The following is a 21,463-nucleotide window of genomic DNA, read 5'->3' on the forward strand; positions in this document are numbered from 1 at the left end:
AACTTAAATTAGCAAATCACAAAAAAACACAGTGGGGAAAAATTTAATGATTTTAAAGGGACATAAGCTAAAGCGTTGTTGTTTATTTTTTTAATCAATGATGACATGTACCGGGGGGTATTCACCTAAAAACAAAATGGCTACTCATCAGCAATCTTTGATACACGTTGGAAACAAATTCGATCAATACACTGGAAATGAACCAATCTTTTGTACAACTACCGGTACTAACTAAGATTGACTAATGTTAAAATGCTTAATAACATAAGAGATTTGGCTACTCACAGCTTCAGCATTGGACATTGCTGGCTGTCTTGGCATGAATAGTGCAGACAAATCAGTCTTGACTTCAGGTTTGCTTTCCTATAACACAATACAAAGTTATTATAAATGTATTACAAATAACTTGATGACACACAATATAGTTTTTCTATAATAGCAACTATGTGTTGGTTCAAAGTGTACATACACCAAACATATAATTAAGTAGTACATGTGTAATTAATTATGACGCGATAAGTTCCTGTACATATCCATTGCAATATTATATAGGAACACTGAATTGTGTGCTATGACATTTACATCATTTGTCAAGGAATGCAGAGGCAATAGTTTACGAAATATCCTAGGTATCCATCCAAGCATGTTCAAGGTCAGATGCATTAATACTTGAAACTTGAATAAACTCTATGTATGTACCGGTAGTAAACTTACCATTCAGCATCAGCTCTGAGTGTGAACAACTTTTATATATCAGTAGTTGCTCATTCGTATGATGTTATGCTAACATGATTGATATGATGCCAATACAACAAAGATGTGACATGAATTATATGCCAAGCAACAAATGAAATGAAAGCACAACTGTACATTAGCTTCGACTGTGTGTACCCATGCTGCTCGCCCTCATCTCTAGAAGGATAAGGTGACTGCAATATCAAACTCAAAAAAGGCAGTCAGATTGTACTTACCAGACCTTTGATCTTAGTTTGTTGTTTGTTGATTACAGATTGGGCAGTGCGGGTGAAGTCAACAGCAATAACATCATCCCAGTTAGCAAATTTAGACTTGAATACTTGTGATTCAGTTCTGTAAGAAGTAAATAAGTCATAGCAGAAACATTGTTGGTGTAGCTATGTAGTCATCCCATGTGTTGGTGTAACTGTGTAGTCATCCCATGTGTTGGTGTAACTGAGTAGTCATCTCATGTGTTGGTGTAACTGTGTAGTCATCTCATGTGTTGGTGTAACTGTGTAGTCATCCCATGTGTTGGTGTAACTGTGTAGTCATCCCATTTGTTGGTGTAACTGTGTAGTCATCCCATGTGTTGGTGTAGCTGTGTAGTCATCACATGTGTTGGTGTAACTGTAGTCATCCCATGTGTTGGTGTAACTGTGTAGTCATCCCATGTGTTGGTGTAGCTGTGTAGTCATCCCATGTGTTGGTGTAACTGTGTAGTCATCCCATGTGTTGGTGTAACTGTGTAGTCATCCCATGTGTTGGTGTAACTGTGTAGTCATCCCATGTGTTGGTGTAACTGTGTAGTCATCCCATTTGTTGGTGTAACTGTGTAGTCATCCCATGTGTTGGTGTAGCTGTGTAGTCATCACATGTGTTGGTGTAACTGTAGTCATCCCATGTGTTGGTGTAACTGTGTAGTCATCCCATGTGTTGGTGTAGCTGTGTAGTCATCCCATGTGTTGGTGTAACTGTGTAGTCATCCCATGTGTTGGTGTAACTGTGTAGTCATCCCATGTGTTGGTGTAACTGTGTAGTCATCCCATGTGTTGGTGTAGCTGTGTAGTCATCCCATGTGTTGGTGTAACTGTGTAGTCATCCCATGTGTTGGTGTAACTGTGTAGTCATCCCATGTGTTGGTGTAACTGTGTAGTCATCCCATGTGTTGGTGTAGCTGTGTAGTCATCCCATGTGTTGGTGTAACTGTGTAGTCATCCCATGTGTTGGTGTAACTGTGTAGTCATCACATGTGTTGGTGTAACTGTGTAGTCATCCCATGTGTTGGTGTAGCTGTGTAGTCATCCCATGTGTTGGTGTAACTGTGTAGTCATCCCATTTGTTGGTGTAACTGTGTAGTCATCCCATGTGTTGGTGTAACTGTGTAGTCATCCCATGTGTTGGTGTAACTGTGTAGTCATCCCATGTGTTGGTGTAGCTGTGTAGTCATCACATGTGTTGGTGTAACTATGTAGTCATCCCATGTGTTGGTGTAACTGTGTAGGCATCCCATGTGTTGGTGTAACTGTGTAGTCATCCCATGTGTTGGTGTAGCTGTGTAGTCATCACATGTGTTGGTGTAGCTGTGTAGTCATCACATGTGTTGGTGTAACTGTGTAGTCATCCCATGTGTTGGTGTAACTGTGTAGTCATCCCATTTGTTGGTGTAACTGTGTAGTCATCCCATGTGTTGGTGTAGCTGTGTAGTCATCACATGTGTTGGTGTAACTGTAGTCATCCCATGTGTTGGTGTAACTGTGTAGTCATCCCATGTGTTGGTGTAGCTGTGTAGTCATCCCATGTGTTGGTGTAACTGTGTAGTCATCCCATGTGTTGGTGTAACTGTGTAGTCATCCCATGTGTTGGTGTAACTGTGTAGTCATCCCATGTGTTGGTGTAGCTGTGTAGTCATCCCATGTGTTGGTGTAACTGTGTAGTCATCCCATGTGTTGGTGTAACTGTGTAGTCATCCCATGTGTTGGTGTAACTGTGTAGTCATCCCATGTGTTGGTGTAGCTGTGTAGTCATCCCATGTGTTGGTGTAACTGTGTAGTCATCCCATTTGTTGGTGTAACTGTGTAGTCATCCCATGTGTTGGTGTAACTGTGTAGTCATCCCATGTGTTGGTGTAACTGTGTAGTCATCCCATGTGTTGGTGTAACTGTGTAGTCATCCCATGTGTTGGTGTAGCTGTGTAGTCATCACATGTGTTGGTGTAACTATGTAGTCATCCCATGTGTTGGTGTAGCTGTGTAGTCATCCCATGTGTTGGTGTAACTATGTAGTCATCCCATGTGTTGGTGTAACTGTGTAGTCATCCCATGTGTTGGTGTAACTGTGTAGTCATCCCATGTGTTGGTGTAACTGTGTAGTCATCCCATGTGTTGGTGTAACTGTGTAGTCATCCCATGTGTTGGTGTAGCTGTGTAGTCATCCCATGTGTTGGTGTAGCTGTGTAGTCATCCCATGTGTTGGTGTAACTGTGTAGTCATCCCATGTGTTGGTGTAACTGTGTAGTCATCACATGTGTTGGTGTAACTGTGTAGTCATCCCATGTGTTGGTGTAGCTGTGTAGTCATCCCATGTGTTGGTGTAACTGTGTAGTCATCCCATGTGTTGGTGTAACTGTGTAGTCATCACATGTGTTGGTGTAACTGTGTAGTCATCCCATGTGTTGGTGTAACTGTGTAGTCATCCCATGTGTTGGTGTAACTGTGTAGTCATCCCATGTGTTGGTGTAACTGTGTAGTCATCCCATGTGTTGGTGTAACTGTGTAGTCATCACATGTGTTGGTGTAGGTGTGTAGTCATCCCATGTGTTGGTGTAACTGTGTAGTCATCCCATGTGTTGGTGTAGCTGTATAGTCATCACATGTGTTGGTGTAACTGTGTAGTCATCCCATGTGTTGGTGTAGCTGTGTAGTCATCCCATGTGTTGGTGTAACTGTGTAGTCATCCCATGTGTTGGTGTAACTGTGTAGTCATCCCATGTGTTGGTGTAGCTGTGTAGTCATCCCATGTGTTGGTGTAACTGTGTAGTCATCCCATTTGTTGGTGTAACTGTGTAGTCATCCCATGTGTTGGTGTAACTATGTAGTCATCTCATGTGTTGGTGTAACTGTGTAGTCATCCCATGTGTTGGTGTAGCTGTGTAGTCATCACATGTGTTGGTGTAACTATGTAGTCATCCCATGTGTTGGTGTAGCTGTGTAGTCATCCCATGTGTTGGTGTAACTATGTAGTCATCCCATGTGTTGGTGTAACTGTGTAGTCATCCCATGTGTTGGTGTAGCTGTGTAGTCATCCCATGTGTTGGTGTAGCTGTGTAGTCATCCCATGTGTTGGTGTAACTGTGTAGTCATCCCATGTGTTGGTGTAACTGTGTAGTCATCACATGTGTTGGTGTAACTGTGTAGTCATCCCATGTGTTGGTGTAGCTGTGTAGTCATCCCATGTGTTGGTGTAACTGTGTAGTCATCCCATGTGTTGGTGTAACTGTGTAGTCATCCCATGTGTTGGTGTAACTGTGTAGTCATCCCATGTGTTGGTGTAACTGTGTAGTCATCCCATGTGTTGGTGTAGCTGTGTAATCATCACATGTGTTGGTGTAACTATGTAGTCATCCCATGTGTTGGTGTAACTGTGTAGTCATCCCATGTGTTGGTGTAGGTGTGTAGTCATCCCATGTGTTGGTGTAACTGTGTAGTCATCCCATGTGTTGGTGTAACTGTGTAGTCATCCCATGTGTTGGTGTAGGTGTGTAGTCATCCCATGTGTTGGTGTAACTGTGTAGTCATCCCATGTGTTGGTGTAGCTGTATAGTCATCACATGTGTTGGTGTAACTGTGTAGTCATCCCATGTGTTGGTGTAACTGTGTAGTCATCCCATGTGTTGGTGTAACTGTGTAGTCATCCCATGTGTTGGTGTAGCTGTGTAATCATCACATGTGTTGGTGTAACTATGTAGTCATCCCATGTGTTGGTGTAGCTGTGTAGTCATCTCATGTGTTGGTGTAACTGTGTAGTCATCACATGTGTTGGTGTAACTGTGTAGTCATCCCATGTGTTGGTGTAACTGTGTAGTCATCCCACGTGTTGGTGTAACTGTGTAGTCATCCCATTTGTTGGTGTAACTGTGTAGTCATCCCATGTGTTGGTGTAACTGTGTAGTCATCCCATGTGTTGGTGTAACTGTGTAGTCATCCCATGTGTTGGTGTAACTGTGTAGTCATCCCATGTGTTGGTGTAGCTGTGTAGTCATCCCATGTGGTGGTGTAGCTGTGTAGTCATCCCATGTGGTGGTGTGACTGTGTAGTCATCCCATGTGTTGGTGTAACTGTGTAGTCATCCCATGTGTTGGTGTAACTGTGTAGTCATCCCATGTGGTGGTGTGACTGTGTAGTCATCCCATGTGTTGGTGTAACTGTGTAGTCATCCCATGTGGTGGTGTGACTGTGTAGTCATCCCATGTGGTGGTGTAGCTGTGTAGTCATCCCATGTGGTGGTGTGACTGTGTAGTCATCCCATGTGTTGGTGTAACTGTGTAGTCATCACATGTGTTGGTGTAACTGTGTAGTCATCCCATGTGTTGGTGTAGCTGTGTAGTCATCCCATGTGGTGGTGTAACTGTGTAGTCATCCCATGTGGTGGTGTAACTGTGTAGTCATCCCATGTGGTGGTGTGACTGTGTAGTCATCCCATGTGGTGGTGTAACTGTGTAGTCATCCCATGTGGTGGTGTGACTGTGTGGTCATCCCATGTGTTGGTGTAACTGTGTAGTCATCCCATGTGTTGGTGTAACTGTGTAGTCATCCCATGTGGTGGTGTGACTGTGTAGTCATCCCATGTGTTGGTGTAACTGTGTTGTCATCCCAAGTGATGAATTTTAATTAATAATTATTGATCTAATGCTATTAATGATACACTTATTATTCAAACATTTAGCACAAAGTTTGTTAATTTATCACTACCGTACTGTATAAAACACAAGATTTTAGTCAGATTGTACTACCCACATTACATTTGTTGACTTCGTCACAAACTACCTAGACAGTAAACGCAAGTAAATCACTAATAAATGAAATGAATTTTATCAAATGTTGTAATGTGTTAATAAATGGTAAAGGCATTTCAAGCGAAGGTCATAAGGCCCGAAAGACTGCCGCTACGCCAGCACTCATCACTGTAGAAAAAGGTAGAATGACGTCATGAAATTGCTAACCAATCGCAAGTAATACAGTGTGCGGTCTAACAAGTGTGAATAGAAAGCGACGCAGCACAATAATTATTTAAAAACCCACCCATTAAATTGATCTTTCCCTGCAGACAAGTTCTACGTATATGCAAATTTTATTACATCATCCAGATGTATGCAAATTTTACTACATCTGGGCTTGCAGCCCTTGCTTGAAATTCCTCTGCATCAGAATTTTTTACGAGCAATCAAAAAATTACCCGCCACTTCTATAGACTTGTATTTGAGTTTTAGAATGCCATAAAGTCAATGAGTCCTACATAGGATTTTCAGTTTGTCAATTGAAGATATATAGATTTTAGCAGTCTTCTTACACAACTAATAAGATGTCTCTTTATTTCATTTGTGTTACTGCTCCCAAGTGAACATCTAACATTGAGCAAATTACATGCTTCCAGAGTCACTTTTGAGAGCAGTATTCAAACAACAGTTTGTGACATGATTTATTGTAGTGAAGAAAATAATAATAATGCAAATGACAAGGTTACGAAAAATTGAAATGGATTCGAAAAAGTTTTGTTGACAATACTAGTGAAAAATTAGAAAAACTTAAAAGCACTCAACTTGTTTACATTTAAACAATGACAATTACTCGTATCCTACAGCATTTACCTTTTCACCACCAGACTTTCTTGCCTAAATTTGTCTGCACATTTTTTTTACATTCTTCAATATTTCTGGAAATGAACCCTAATTTTGGAGCCAACAGACAAAATTTGATTCAATTTTCAGTTTGTACTAAAAAAAATTGGCAATCTTCTGAAACAAAGTGCAGACTATAAACAGGACTATTTTGTGATGAAAAGAAGCAACTGGTGGTGAAAAGGTTAATTTCAACTCTGTGCCCAGTTCAGACTGGAAAAATGGGAATATGCATGCAATTGAAGAACATAACTACCGGTAAAATTAGCTTGGCTACCCCAAATTTTTTTGTCAGAAACAGCCAATCATAAAGTATAATTTAACAAAATTTCTCAAATGGTATTAGCTGTGACCATCCTTAAGAAGAATGTCTGATAAACAACAGGTTATAACATTTTAATTAACACATTATCAGATGATCAAGGCATATGTATGCCACCATTTTAAATCAGCAACAAATATGGTAATATGGTGACAGGGTTTGGATCGTCTTTCTGCTGTTTCTCACTGCCATATCTGTTTACTGGAGATGCATGTTTTACTATATTGGGCTCTTTTTAATTTTCAATGACACCTGAATATGCTAAATTAAAATCCAGTTAAAATTCAAATTTATAACAATAGAATATATATTAATTCCTTCACAAACCAGTGAATTTAAAACCAATGATCAGTGAATATTTTCTTATTTACATTATTTTAAATTCATATTTCAAACCAGGCTATAGAATTTGTTCTGCATCATGATCAATTTATTTTGTTGTCATTACATGCACAGAGTCAATAACAATAAGTGTTGTTCCTTGTCATGACTTCTACAGGTTTGTTTTATACAATCACAAGAAATGTCTTGTGCATTCAAGTCAAGTTTGCATGATTTTTAGTATGAATTGATCTATTACATTAAAAGGGGTTAATCTGACAAAACAAATGACGAGATAGCAAGCATCCAAAGCACTTTTCTAGTTACCTATTTTACATCATGACCTATAGTGGTTAGTATTTCTCCATCTCCATGCCTTTTGTTGTCCTATTTTAATTATGATTGTTAGTTTTCTATGCCATGCACAGATTGAACAGGCCACTGTATTAAATCACAAAAATTAGGTCATTCTCAACTGTCTTACCCCATTCCCTTAATCACCATCTTGATCACTTGCTCTGCTGTACGTGTGTAATCCACATACAGAACATCATCCCAGTTTTCAAACTTGGATTTGAAAAGCTGACTTTCATGTCTTGGAAGTAATAAGGTACACACGCAAGAAAATAAGACAACAGAAAAGAAAAACTTATGACATAGTCCCTGTATGCTTTCATTATAAATTTATATAGGGATACCGGTATATGTCTAAAATCATGTGTGCAGTTGAGGCTATACTTGTACTGTATCTACTGATAGTGAATAAAATCAGTTGAGGATTTCTAGATACCATGTATCAACAAACACTCTTGGTAAAAAAGTGTGAAATTAAGGCCAGAAACTGAGACTTTCTCAAAGTTTGGCAAGAATTGGTATTATTCTCAACACTTCATTAGCGAGAATACAAATTCACACAAATTCATCGGGATCAGAATTTGTTTTAAAAAATTGTTGGACTGCAAAGTCTTTGGTCAGTCACCAATGAAATGACGAAAATTTATATTTGGCCAATAAAATGGTAAAAAATTTCAATTTACACTTATGAAGCAATAGGACTTTGGATTCTCACCATTGAATGGAGAGAATAGAAGAATTCTCAACGATATTGTTGAGAATAATATAAAGTCTTGCCAAACTGCACAAAAGTGTAGGTTTCTCATTCAATCTCACTTCACCTATAGTTAAAAAAAAAAGCCTAAAGATCTAGTTCCAGAATGGACTGACTGACTTTGTGAATTTTCACAAGTTACCACTGACTTAAAAATAACCCATGATAGGAATGGATATGTACTCGTGCTGAACACAATCAGTCCAGATCAATATTTTTGAAAAACAAAAATGTGTGGTTCTTTTTTTAGTCAGTTCAGTATGACAGAATTATGTTCGTCAATATCCAATGATGTGCTTAGTTTTAAGAAATCTATCTACATGTATGTATAACAATGAACCAACTACAGAACAGTATAAATGTTTGTTCCAACCAAATATCACATTCTATATTCAAAGTTTTATTGAAATCAGTCTATGCACGTTTGGGAAATAAAGACTAGATAGATTGATAAACAGGGCACAATACACATAAAGTCTGAAATCAGGAACTAATAAAAGGCATGGAGAAGGAAGTACTCAGAAGCAAGAAAGAGAAGAAAGTTTTGTTATTTCAATTTAGCTCTGCTGCATAATGTTAATATGCAAAATGGAGAGTGTAATAATTTGTTTTTTTCATTATCAAAATTAGCATGGTATATTTTCCCGCAGCAAAGAAAACACACAGCACCTCCTTCATACATGCTTATTAAAGATGATCAATATACAGTTTCATTTTCGAGTTGTGAGCATTTACTTGCAGTAAGGAACAGTTTAATGTTCAGTCTCTCCCCAATGTTGAAATAAAAATGGACTACAATGTTTAAGGATGGTGGTCATCGCTCCACGCATGTGACAGATTGTAGATAACAGTTACACAATACAATGATCACACATTTCTAGAAAATTGAACTGTTGTGCAATGGTACCAAGGTTTATATAGGTGAAATGAAGGCCTTTTTTTTGATTTCCTTTGAAGAGCAATACAAATTTGGACAGCAACACTGATAAATTTGAGTCATGCAATAATTTGTAACGTTTAATAAGTATGATTCAAAAGTAACCATCCTGGTCTGTAGCATCGGCATCATAGTTTCAAGAGGTCAAATACAATTTTAGACTACGACATGTTCCTGAAAACAAGAAACCAATGATGGTGCTCAAAGACCAAGCTCTTTCCCAATGATGTCAATAGTGATTTTTCAAAAATAAAGCCATCAACATCCAGCTAAAAAATGTTGATGTTTAATTATGATGTCGCCATCCTGATAGAAGATGACATATTGTTGATGGTGCTGCTGACGAAGGCATCATATGGTAAAACCTATTTTGTTTGAACATGCTATTATCTATTGAACAAGGAGAGGTTGTCACCAACATAATATCCTGATCAAAAATTGTAATTACAATTGTGTATGTTTTTTTTTTTTTGTTCAGTATTTTATGTTAAAACTCAGATATTTTACTTGTGCAAAATTTAGAGCAAACATTCACATTTTGTAAAATATTGGACCATACAGACAGTTTAAGATATTGCTCTTACTTTTTGATCAAAAGGTTTGACAATTTTTATCAGTACCTGACAATGGCACTCAAAAACTATAAAATGTAAATACATTTCAAAGAAATTAACCTGGTATTCCAACTCCCTTCAAAAAAGATGAGACTTTAAATTAAAATGTGATGATCCCAAAAAAACACATTTATTCTAACATTTGAAAACAAACATTGAAAGAAGTCAACTGAAACATACCCTTCAAGATTACGTGTAACCATGGCAACATCTGGTCTTGGAATAACATTGCATATTTCTTGTGACAGTTTTAAAGCTGCTGCTCTAACCAGTCGACTTGATTTACGACCAATCCTAGAGATTGAAACAACAAATAAGTGGTACATGTTGCAGATCATTTTTTTCAAAAAGCCAGGAACAAAGGCTTCAAGAAAATATATAATTTGTTTTTACTTTTTGGAGCATGATAACTGTACCGCATCCCAAGAGGCTTTGTCAGTCCATGAAGGGCAATAGGTAATTGTCCATTCAATGCAAAATCTTGCGTATTATGTGAAAGGTGTAGACTGAATGAACGTCTGCAGCAAAACTCAAATGATTTGATTTTAAATTTTCTTTTTTTTTATATAGGGGAATATTGTGTTGAGGTATCCATACATCATTAAATGTGTAAACCTAAAATACTTCTGTGTTCATTGTATCGTATGCGATGATGATTTCACGCACAACATGCTGAACTGAAAATGGTAGGTAGGTTTGTGAAAACCTACACTGCACTCAAAATGAAACATGTGGAAAGGTTATAACACAATATCATATTTTTTTAGCAAAAATAACATTATATGTTTTTACCTTGTTCTGGTAGTGACAGGTCAAATATATATGCAACTTTAAATACCAAAATGGACTACTACAAAATTTCAAGGTTTCTCAAAACCACAAAATTCGCAAACATTTCTCAATTGTAAAATTAAAACATATGTATATATGAAACATATATATATATGAAATAGCTGCATAGTTTATGGTGGTTTCTGTACTGCTGCTTATACGAAATTTGGAGGGTTCAAAAGTTCTAGATGGTAAGAGGTAAGGGGAGCACGAAATGAAAAACCTACACACAACAATTAAGTTGTTTATTTTTTTCAGGAAAATAAATTCAACTATAGATGATTACAGTAATTGTAAAGTCACCATTTGTGACTTGTGCAACACTTAAACCAGGGCACAGCGCTTTCATCATGCCATGCACCACCTTACCCTGGGAAGCAGATCCTCTGGCAACCATAAAATTATGATTGACCAGGGATCATATGTGGCCACAGTTGTCAACTGTGACCTGTCTGATAGTAATTTTGGCCCCAAGGAAGTCATAGAATACTCCATTTTAACTTAGGGAGAACCCTATCTCCCCTACTTGGTGGCTCTGCTGAATTGCAGTGCTCCCTCTTGCAGTTTTTTTCTAGAAAAACCCCTGCTTAAAATATAATTCTTACCAGACAAATACATCAGAGTGACAATCTAGTATGTAAACATTCTTGGTATTCAATAAATCTTGAGTTAACCTCTGTCTTGGTAAATCAACTAAAATAACAATATTCCATAATGTTAAAAAAACTTTCATGTTGTGTTCCTAATAACAGATGTACAATATGTATATACTCATGATTGATTGTAGGCTTGCATATATAACATCTATAATGGAAGTTAGAATTACCTTGTGGAAGTTCCAAATATCCCATACCTAAGCCAACTTTGTACAACTTGGGACGTGCAGGTACAAAATCTTCAACCCATGGCTGAACAGAAAGTTATGTGTTAGTTACAATGAATCTCAAACTCTTTAAAGTTATAAAACTGCATGTGCTCTATGTGTTTTCGTAAAGGTATGTCTAATGGTCTGAATTGAATAAACCTAGTGGATGGATGCTTCTATTACTAGGCATTTTAAGACTTTGGACTTACAATCAATACAATGTTAGTTCAAATCTTGTTGGTTCATAATGTTCTATTCTTAGGCAAAGCACTTTACTCCTGTGCTCCTCTCTACCAAATGATAACCAGGTAGGGAAGGGACTGTTATGTGTGTACTTAGCTGATGTGCCTCCCCGCACTGGCAGCCATTTTGTAAAAGCAGATTGTAACTGTACAGGGGGTCCTATACTGTAAAATACTTTATATTCGCTTGGAATTATTTTTGCTGAAGGAATGATTCAGTGAAAATAAAATCCAGCGAATACACTTTTTTTCTTATATTTTCCAGTCAACTCGTCAAAAATCAGTGAGAATAAATTCCATACAAAACACTGAGACTGGTTACAAACCTAATTCAGATAAGAGAAATCAAAATGGAACATAGTCAAAATTTCATTTTTTCTCTGTCTACTTTTATCTGACATACCTTAACTTCAAACCACTCCGGTTTACCACTCAGGAGTTCCCAAAACCGTTCAATTTCATCATTTTGTAACATTGCAATGATCTCAGACTGATTCTTTCTTTCATTCTTGTTGATCTTTTCAGACATTAACCTGAATAAACAAGTCATTAATATTCATCAATTTATTCCTTGAACGCCAAAGTCAATTTATGTAACTTCTCACAAAATAAACTCACATCTTTCTTTCCATACATTTTTGCAAGAATATTAAACAAGAACTGTAGTCAATTGAGGCTTGCATCCATTTGGTACAAGATTAACAAATCATCCAAAAATACAACAAAAAAAGCGATTCATAAAAATGTTGGATATTATGGCACTGAGATAAAAACTTTAGTAAAGTAAAGTTTTCACAAATTAACTGATAAAAATCTGCCTGCCACTTACCACAACATTGGATAAAATATAATTGTCTTAACTACATGTACCCAAAAATTATACTTGAAGAACATTTTAAACAGGACACAACCAATAAACTAGTTCTTAAATGTTGAAATTATGGGATTGTTTTGTTTTGCAATTTGCATAAATTAAGACCACCAAATTCACATAACAGTGCCACAACCTTAATAAAGCTTCAAGAAACAACTCTGAGTGCAACTTTAACAAAATAAAACCCACACATTTTTTGTTTTATTCTTTCCAAAATCAAGACCTGTATGTAATCAATAAGAAATTGCGAACATTTGGTCCACTATTAGAAAAAATAATTAATAAGAAGAGCAAAATATTGCAACACCATTTTGGTGGCACATACCTTGCTTTTGACTTTGTTAGTGATTTACATTGGCTTCCATACCACAGGTACATTTTCATTCCACAGTCCAGTATATACACAAACTTAGGATCCAGTGAGAAAACCTCAACAGGTACCTGAATTAAACACAAATACATTAAACATGGCTGCACACTTAGGTTTGTCAACCACTGTTATGAAATTGTTATCTGCCTGTCCTCAACATGGAAAAAAGATTGTGTTCAGACTTGAAGAAATCATAATAGCATATTTGTTCTTAGGCACAGACTTTTATTTTAATTTTAAAACTGTCACAAATTTATCCTATTATTTCAATTGTTCCTGAAAACTGAACTGTTCTCCAATTGTGTTTCTAGAATTCAGATAATGAAAGCTTTGACACACACATTTTAAATGATGAGCACAATGATCAAAAACATTTTCATTTTCAAGCAAAATAAAAAGTGAGAATGTACACGCGAGTACATTACAATGTGAACAGAACTAGTAAAGATTTTTGTACTTTTTAAAATTTCGCATTCAGAAACTTTTGCTTGTGTAGAGGGGGGGGGGGGGGGTCAGCCTTAATGACCGTTGGCCCATATGCTACTGAAAGTGCAAATGAGGTAATACAATGTAAATACATGTACTTACTGGTTCAAGATGTAAATTCTGTGTACCAGATACTCTGTATAATCTCGTAGGGTACTCTATGTCCTCTACAGTATAGAATCCACTGGAGGTTCCACCTTCGATATACGCTATACCATTATCAAATAAATCTAAAAACTCTTCGCTTTCGTCTCCCATCTCTTCACGTACTGTGCGACTTTCGGCTCCAAGCATGTTACGCAGATTAACAGCGTGGATTGCGGCACAGGCTTTCTTGTCAAGCTGTGAGTGAATATAAAGACCATGAAATTCACAGAAGCAGAGCTTAGGTGGTTGCTAGGATACCATGCGCAAAACAATACAGCTCATGACATACTTCAAAACCATTTATATTTTTATTATTTTGGTATTTTTTTATATTGGGTTTCAAGTTTACAAAATTGCCAGGGAAACTATTAAAAATAAAAGCTCTTATTTTATTAATTTACATGATAATGTGGATTCCAATTATCAACATAAATAGCGAAATTTAAATGAATGCAATTAAAGTAAGTGTGCATAAGATGACATTGATAACCAGGAATATATAGCATAGTTTTAATTAGATGTTTTACTACACCAGCTTCACTTTTTCAAATAACTTGGTTGATTTTGTACAGCAGGTGCCCAAGTCTTAAAGTTTTCAAAATGCATGAAATAAGACAATTATTATATTATAGTAAATTCAACTGTGAAGCGGAATAAAAAGTTTTTTTAAGGCATCTGGGTATTTGTATATACATCATATGGAGATATCTCAGAGGAACAACAAAGATGTGTACTCAAATATTGAAAAAATGAGACAAATAATATCATCAACACAATTAACCCACTTTCTGTTGTGAGTGTGCACTCAACTTGTACATATAGCAGCCACAGAACTTCAAACTATTGTTCAATACACACACAAAAAAATGATCTAATACCATCCATAACATATTTCACAAACCACACATTGCAATTACATATAAGAATAGACGCACACATAGTGGAGATAAAAATGTACTTACAGTGGATGTTTCTCCAATCCAGAAATAAATATGATAGTCTAAACAACCAGCTTCATCAATAAATGACTGCAACAGAGCAAAACAGTGTAGTAGGAAAAATATTCAAGCTTTATCCACCTTCTCCAATATTTAATAAATCATCATTACACACTGCTGACTCTAATCTGAAGCACATCAATTCATGGTGCAAGGCAAGTAAGCTCACAAGCACAATTTGACTTTCAATGATAAATTTACTCGTATCAGAACTAATCATGTTCAATGTTCTTTGGTATGATTTGCTTATGCTGTTGAAAAATGATAAACTACATGTAGGTCTGAGTGTCTGTTAGATGAGATATCAACTATTTACCATGGTTATTAGTGTTCCAAAATATTTTTACCAATATCATTTACCGTGGTAGTTTATTTGGTTGTTGCCATGGCCGTGATTTTTTTTGAGAGAAGCCCCATATAGCAACAAGCAAATGACTACAATGTATTACCGGATTCTGCCGTAAATTCGCCCATCCGAAAAATCGCCCTGGGCGGTTTCACGGCTGGTGGGCCCTTATTTGGGGTTCAAATTTCAAAAAATTTTCATCAAATATTTTTAGGGAGGCTTATATTTTCATTGAAAAATCCACCTATGCCGATATTCAACACCGGCAGTTGGACCACCCAAAACGAAAGAAACTATTGCAGAAGCTAATCTAAAATTGTATACATTTTTTTCTAGCTGGATTAAAAAGTAGACCGCGCATCTTTCTCTAAAAAAATCACATTAACGAACCTCGTGTGCCAAATACAATTGTTTGTTTTTTACATTTTATTAGTAACAAAAGTATATTCTAAATAAAAGAAGTTTCAAATAACAACGAACGCAACTGCATTGCTTAGTAGCAAATGATCGTGGTATTGCAATCCGGTCATGCTGCGTTTTACAATTGTTGATTATTACCTAGTAATAATTATAATAACGTGCAAAAAATAAATTGGTTGAATCGTTATAAAATGCAAATAAATTTCAACTTATTTCATCGTAAGCGAATGATTTTGATCGCATTTTCAACACTCAATGCTGTAGAAATGAATATCCGCCATGTTTGACCTGAAATGGTGTTCTTTGACCTGGCAGGTCAAATCAATAATTAACCAATGAAAACGATGGATGATGCCAACGTGTTCAAATTACCATAGAACATTTAAATATGTTAATGTTATTGAACTCAGCGCGAAAGAGATTTGCCGATGTTGTTGTACGATCTTTTGGCTTGGATTTCGATTGGAAACGGCATGATTTGTTTTTAAATAAAAAAAATAGTTGTTTTCAAAAAGATAAACTGAGCATTTGAAGAATAATTTAACATTGTTTACAGTGATAACAGCTCATTGTCGAAACGAAGCTAACTCATTCACGCTAGTCATAATAAACATCAATACTCTTGAATAAGCATCAATGACTACAGCGAAACTTTTAGGCATCATAAAAGATTAAAATAACACCTTAAAAAACTGCCGAAAAATCGCCCTGGGCGGTTTCTTGGTCCCATTTTAAACCCGAACTGCCGTTTAACGGCCCTGGGCGAATTTAAGGCAGAATCCGGTACAATGTACTATAAACAATACTCACATTTAGTACAATGTAGCAGTCAGCCTCATAAAACTTGCCATACAAAGCTGTGTAGGATAAAAAAGAAATTAAAGATTAACTTGTTACTCCATACTAAATTAGAAAATGATACTACATGTACAAGCAGAAAATTGAACAAACAAACACATATAACATGATGCAATAGAAGATGAATGTTATAGAATATAAGTTATGTAATTACCACAGTCAGGATCTATATGGGTTTCCAGGATGACAAGCAGAAGTGGAAAAAAAGATTGACAAGTTAGACATTTACATCTGCAGTATTTTGAACACACAGAAAAATGCATGAAAACGTACAATATTTGGCACAAAGATTTTAGCACAAACAAGGGGTTAGAAAAAAACACACAATAACATCAAGGAATGTAGCATGCTAACAAGACAGAAATAACAACATAATTAAAGACAGATACAAAGATGACAACAGCATGCTGTTAGCATGTATCAAAGAAAGGTTACGCTGTTACTCAGATTTAACCTCAGTAACATGCGGTAGTTATTATAAACATCATACTAGTTATGAAGATTCCTGCATATCCATGCTAATAAACATTTTACACATTAATTAATTAATTAATTACAAAACACCAATAGGCTTCGTAGTACCAACTTGGAAAGCAAACTTGAATGTCTTCAGTCGTTCAAGGGAAATACATAACTGTAAACAACTTTTATTTCGCGAGAGACAACGATCTTACAAATTTCAGTGGAAATCTCAAAATTTTGCAGCAGAGAGAATTCCCACAGAGTGTCAGTGACTTTAACAAATTTTGTCTTCATGAATACCATGAAATCATCAAAGCGTGAAAATGTCTAGCAGCCAAAATTAAACATATATCGATAGTACCAACTGTACTACCTTATATTGATAGGCCTAGGTCAATTTAAATTGTGGTGTGGTAAGGCGACTGTGACAAGAAATAATCAAGTAACTACAGTCAATTGAGTAGAACAATAGTTGGCAGATAATGCTTAATATACATCCTTAGAGTGCATGACTGGACCCAAATATTCCAGTGAAAAAAGTGGACATGGACATGAAAAAATAAATTATCGAGATAAGTAATACAATGTACGACCATCTTGCCAGTATCTTACCTTCATCAACTTGGATAGGAAGAAAGTTTTCAATCTGCCAGACTGTTATACCCGGTAATGTACCCGTGTCATCAGTAAAGAAATCACTGTAATCCAACTGTGGTTTTGCCAAAGATGCCAACCAACTCTTGGGTCTACAAAAAAAAGTGGTTGTCATGGTTACTTAACATAGAACTAATGAAACCATACAATGCCCAAAGGACATTTTAATCTCAACTATAACTTTGCTGAGGCGTTCTATTGACTTGTACTAGATCCCAAGAAAGCTTGTGGCTTTTTTATTTTTAAGCTATACAGTTATAACTTACTTGTTAATTTAAATAGAATATGTTAGAGAATAAATAAAGGGTGGTATTCGTCGTGCCACAAATGCACAAGATATATGGGTCTTATATAAACAGAGATGGCGATTTTTGACTGCAGATAAATGAGTACAAACTGAGATGTTACCAAGCTTTAATTAGATATTTTTTTAGACGATTGGAAGGTATCGAAGGACTCAACGGCAATAATCAGTGCAAGTCGTTCCCAGATCAAACCTCATACTTGTGATTTCCATTAGAAGAGTGCAATGGATTGTGGGAAAATCAATGTTTATCAAAACAAATGTTGCACATGTGCAGTGTGACGACCATGGACCTTTAATCACATTATGGTTATATATAGATGTAATTTGTGAACTACATTGCTATAGCTTGAAAACATGTGAAGTCCTCAGAAACCATGTAACATATCTGAGAAATGGTTGCTGATATCAGGTCTTCAATGTTTCATAAGTAAAATAACTGCTACTTGCTGTTGGCCAAATTTGAGAAAGATTACATTACAAGACACATAAATGGCATAGTCCCTGTTGTAAAATATAGTAAACAAGTCATTGACAATGACATAGACCTTGTTTGAATGAAATTGGGCAATACATGTCTGGGAAATAGTTTATGACATTTTTTTGTGTGTTTGGTGGAAAAAAAATGGCCACCAGTCCGTCAAAGGTCATTGAAGCAAAAACCAATCAACAAGGCAATATATCCATTATTTTTTGTCTTTGTACATACTTTCAATGTTCACAGCATGTTCATTTAAATAAAATCACAAAACAAACTGACATTCATCAGTAACCCACCAAGAGAGATGGCAATGCAATCATTTATTGAAATTGGTTCAAGCATGTTTAAATAAACTGTTGATGACTTGCTCAAGTTTGCGAGATGACAAGTTCAAGAGAGATCAAGTTTGATTGAAATTGGCACATACATCAATGATGATGAACTAAGGGTTGAATGTATGGACAAACAGACGAGACCTAAGAAAACTAAAATGCAATGCTGTCCATAGAAATTGCACAATAGATCAAGTAGTGTATGGCAATGGTTCCATGGAAAATAAAATTAAAGTTGGATACTTACTTAATAGCTTTCTGCTCTTCATCTTGATCCATATCAAATCCCTCTTTATTCTTACCTTCCGCCAAATCATGCATTCCCTATATAAGAGTAAACAAGAATTTATAATATAAGAGTATGTAACTCTCTCTCATAACCATGATATACCATTTTTCTATGTGCTAACTATGGAAAGATTTGATTGTGGAAACATAAATGACTCACTTTGATGTAAAAACATGAACCACATGTATACTATTATTACAATCACATCTTCAACAGAAATTGTACAATGGATCATTAATACTGTAAATGCTTTAATTATTCACTGGGTTTCAATTTTGCTATTTTCACTGATTAGTAAAATCTGCTAAATTAAATCTACATAAACATGTAAAATAACAATAAAACTCATTTTTTCTTTGACGAAATTAAAACACAGTGAATAAGCTCAAAAAAACAAAATAGTGAAATTAATTGTCAGTGAAAATAAATTGTTTTACAGTATGCTGGTGTATACAACTTATTTTGACACACTTTCATTGTGCATGTGCTACTCAGAGTATATATTAATAAATAATATAAGATTATTACAAGAATACCTCAAAGTATGCTTGAAGACAGTACAGCTGTAGTATCGACCGACGCACAGCGGAGGTCAATGTGCGGCGTACTGTCTGAGTTACAGCACGCTGTAACTTATGGCATTACGATGACAAATGTATAATAATGTTTTTATCCATTCTGTATTTTCTGCTGAAAATATGGTTGAATACATGCCTCACTTACGAAGAGAACTGCCAGACCATGGGGTTCTGTCATATCAGTACATGTGATCTGACTTGGGCCCTTATGAGGATAACTTGTGTGATCTGGTCTGGGTATTTCAATTTGTTTTATTATTTTACCTTAAGAACTTTAGCCTGTTCCTGATCAGCACTCTCACTATATTCACGTCTGCGCCTCAGGCGTAATTTACGGGCTATATGATCTTTAACTGTAGATGGAAACATTGATGTGAATTTAATTATACAATGTATCCCTGACAAGAGATATTGTAGACATCAGTGATATCAGTGGTAGAGGCAGACAGTCAGTTCCTGAATTAAGTACCGTTGAGAATACGTAATACCCCCCCCCCTCCCTAAAAAAATCATGATTTTCTGAGTTGAGGACCCTGGGCGCTAACACGGTCGAGTATGGTATGTACATGTTACATTAGAAATTACACATCAGTACAGCACATTCCTACATGAATGGGGCAATTACAAAAATTTTACCAACTACAAATTCAAGTTCAAATATAGCTGCAAGCAGCGATTACTGGCTTTCGATGCTATGCCTGAGTTAGCGCTGAATTGCGTTCATGCAACAGAGTTATGACATTACACTTCTGTAATATCTAGGGTAATGGAGACATGTACTGTGATCCGTTTACTATATACTGTAGGCAAATTGATCACAATGTATGTTGATCTAGTCACAGCATGGTGAACTGATTACACTATATAAATTATATGACCATAAATGGTCATTGAACATGTTAGCAATTTATCTTGTTCAATGCCTTTAATAAAGCATTGTCTCCACGTTTGTACTTGCAATAGTGCCTGAGATATTAGTAATATGCACATTTAATGAGTTCTATGACCATATATGGTCATTGAACATTATAGCCATTTCTTTTTTGAAATGCCTTCAATATGGCGTTATTTTCATATCTCTAACTTCAATAGTGATCAAGATATTATAGATATGCATATTTAATGAGTTCTATGACCATATATAGTCATTGAACATTTTAGCCATTTCTTATTTCCAATGCCTTCAATATAGCATTGGTTCCATGTTTGTACTTGAGATAGTGCCTAAGATATTAGGGATATGCATATTTAATGAGTTATATGACCATATATGGTCAACAAATAGTTTGGTCAATTCTCTTGTCCATTGTCTTCAATATAACGTTAGTTCCACGTTTTGTACAAGGAATAGTACTTGAGATATTAGAGACTTGCATATTTAATGAGGTCACATGACCATATATGGTCATTTAATGTGTTAGTCACATCTCTTATCCCATAGCTTCAATATTGCACTGGTTGCATGGGCCTATCTGTGACAGTGCTTAAGATATTTAAAACAGAATGTACAGGGCCCTCCCCCTTTCCCTTGATGCTTTGCATGATAAAATAAAAAAATGTGAAAAAACATTCTAAAATCATTTTCTAAAAAACGGCTCGTTGCCTCGAGAAGCCGTTTGGAAAAATAAATACTATGGCACTTAATCTTTCAAAATATATGCAGGGTTAGTGAATTAGTAAAAAAATGTGCAAATGAGATGCAAAACAAAATTTCTGAAAATTCTAGTAAAAAAAGTCACGTGACCGCTAAAGTTTTTATTTATGGAATTTGTAGCCCTTGTCCCACTGCTGCTATCATAAAAAATTGGGAGCACTCAGACCCTTAGAAAGGTGCGCAATATGGCATTGAAAATTTCGCCTTTAATCCAAGATGGCGGCCGAATGACGTCACATATCGAAAATCGGAAACTTTGACGTTTTAGAGAATTGCCTATAGATTATCTCTGTAAAGCATCAGGTCAAGTGGGTAACCCGTCTTCGAGAAGAAGAGTTT

The 21,463-nt window shown here is 36.1% G+C and overlaps 1 protein-coding gene across 2 annotated transcripts in view; it reads right to left on the reverse strand.

Annotated features, from left to right (window-relative positions):
• LOC100372822 (protein flightless-1 homolog) overlaps nt 1-21,463 on the reverse strand; it is a 46,908-nt gene that overhangs the window by 17,039 nt on the left and 8,406 nt on the right. The window contains exons 11-24 of one of the 2 annotated variants that reach the window (XM_085502461.1): nt 19,735-19,823; nt 18,851-18,927; nt 17,445-17,578; nt 16,323-16,369; nt 14,711-14,776; nt 13,704-13,943; nt 13,071-13,186; nt 12,275-12,404; nt 11,591-11,672; nt 11,370-11,457; nt 10,114-10,227; nt 7,759-7,869; nt 972-1,089; nt 286-363 (exon numbers count right to left, since the gene is read on the reverse strand). In XM_085502461.1, the coding sequence (XP_085358587.1) occupies nt 286-363; nt 972-1,089; nt 7,759-7,869; nt 10,114-10,227; nt 11,370-11,457; nt 11,591-11,672; nt 12,275-12,404; nt 13,071-13,186; nt 13,704-13,943; nt 14,711-14,776; nt 16,323-16,369; nt 17,445-17,578; nt 18,851-18,927; nt 19,735-19,823 (1,490 nt within the window). The remainder of the gene's footprint in view (nt 1-285; nt 364-971; nt 1,090-7,758; nt 7,870-10,113; nt 10,228-11,369; nt 11,458-11,590; nt 11,673-12,274; nt 12,405-13,070; nt 13,187-13,703; nt 13,944-14,710; nt 14,777-16,322; nt 16,370-17,444; nt 17,579-18,850; nt 18,928-19,734; nt 19,824-21,463) is intronic. The other variant, XM_085502462.1, reaches the window with a different exon arrangement.

This window comes from Saccoglossus kowalevskii, chromosome 8 (genome assembly GCF_978046115.1).
Source record: "Saccoglossus kowalevskii chromosome 8, keSacKowa6.1, whole genome shotgun sequence".
Taxonomy (NCBI): domain Eukaryota; kingdom Metazoa; phylum Hemichordata; class Enteropneusta; family Harrimaniidae; genus Saccoglossus; species Saccoglossus kowalevskii.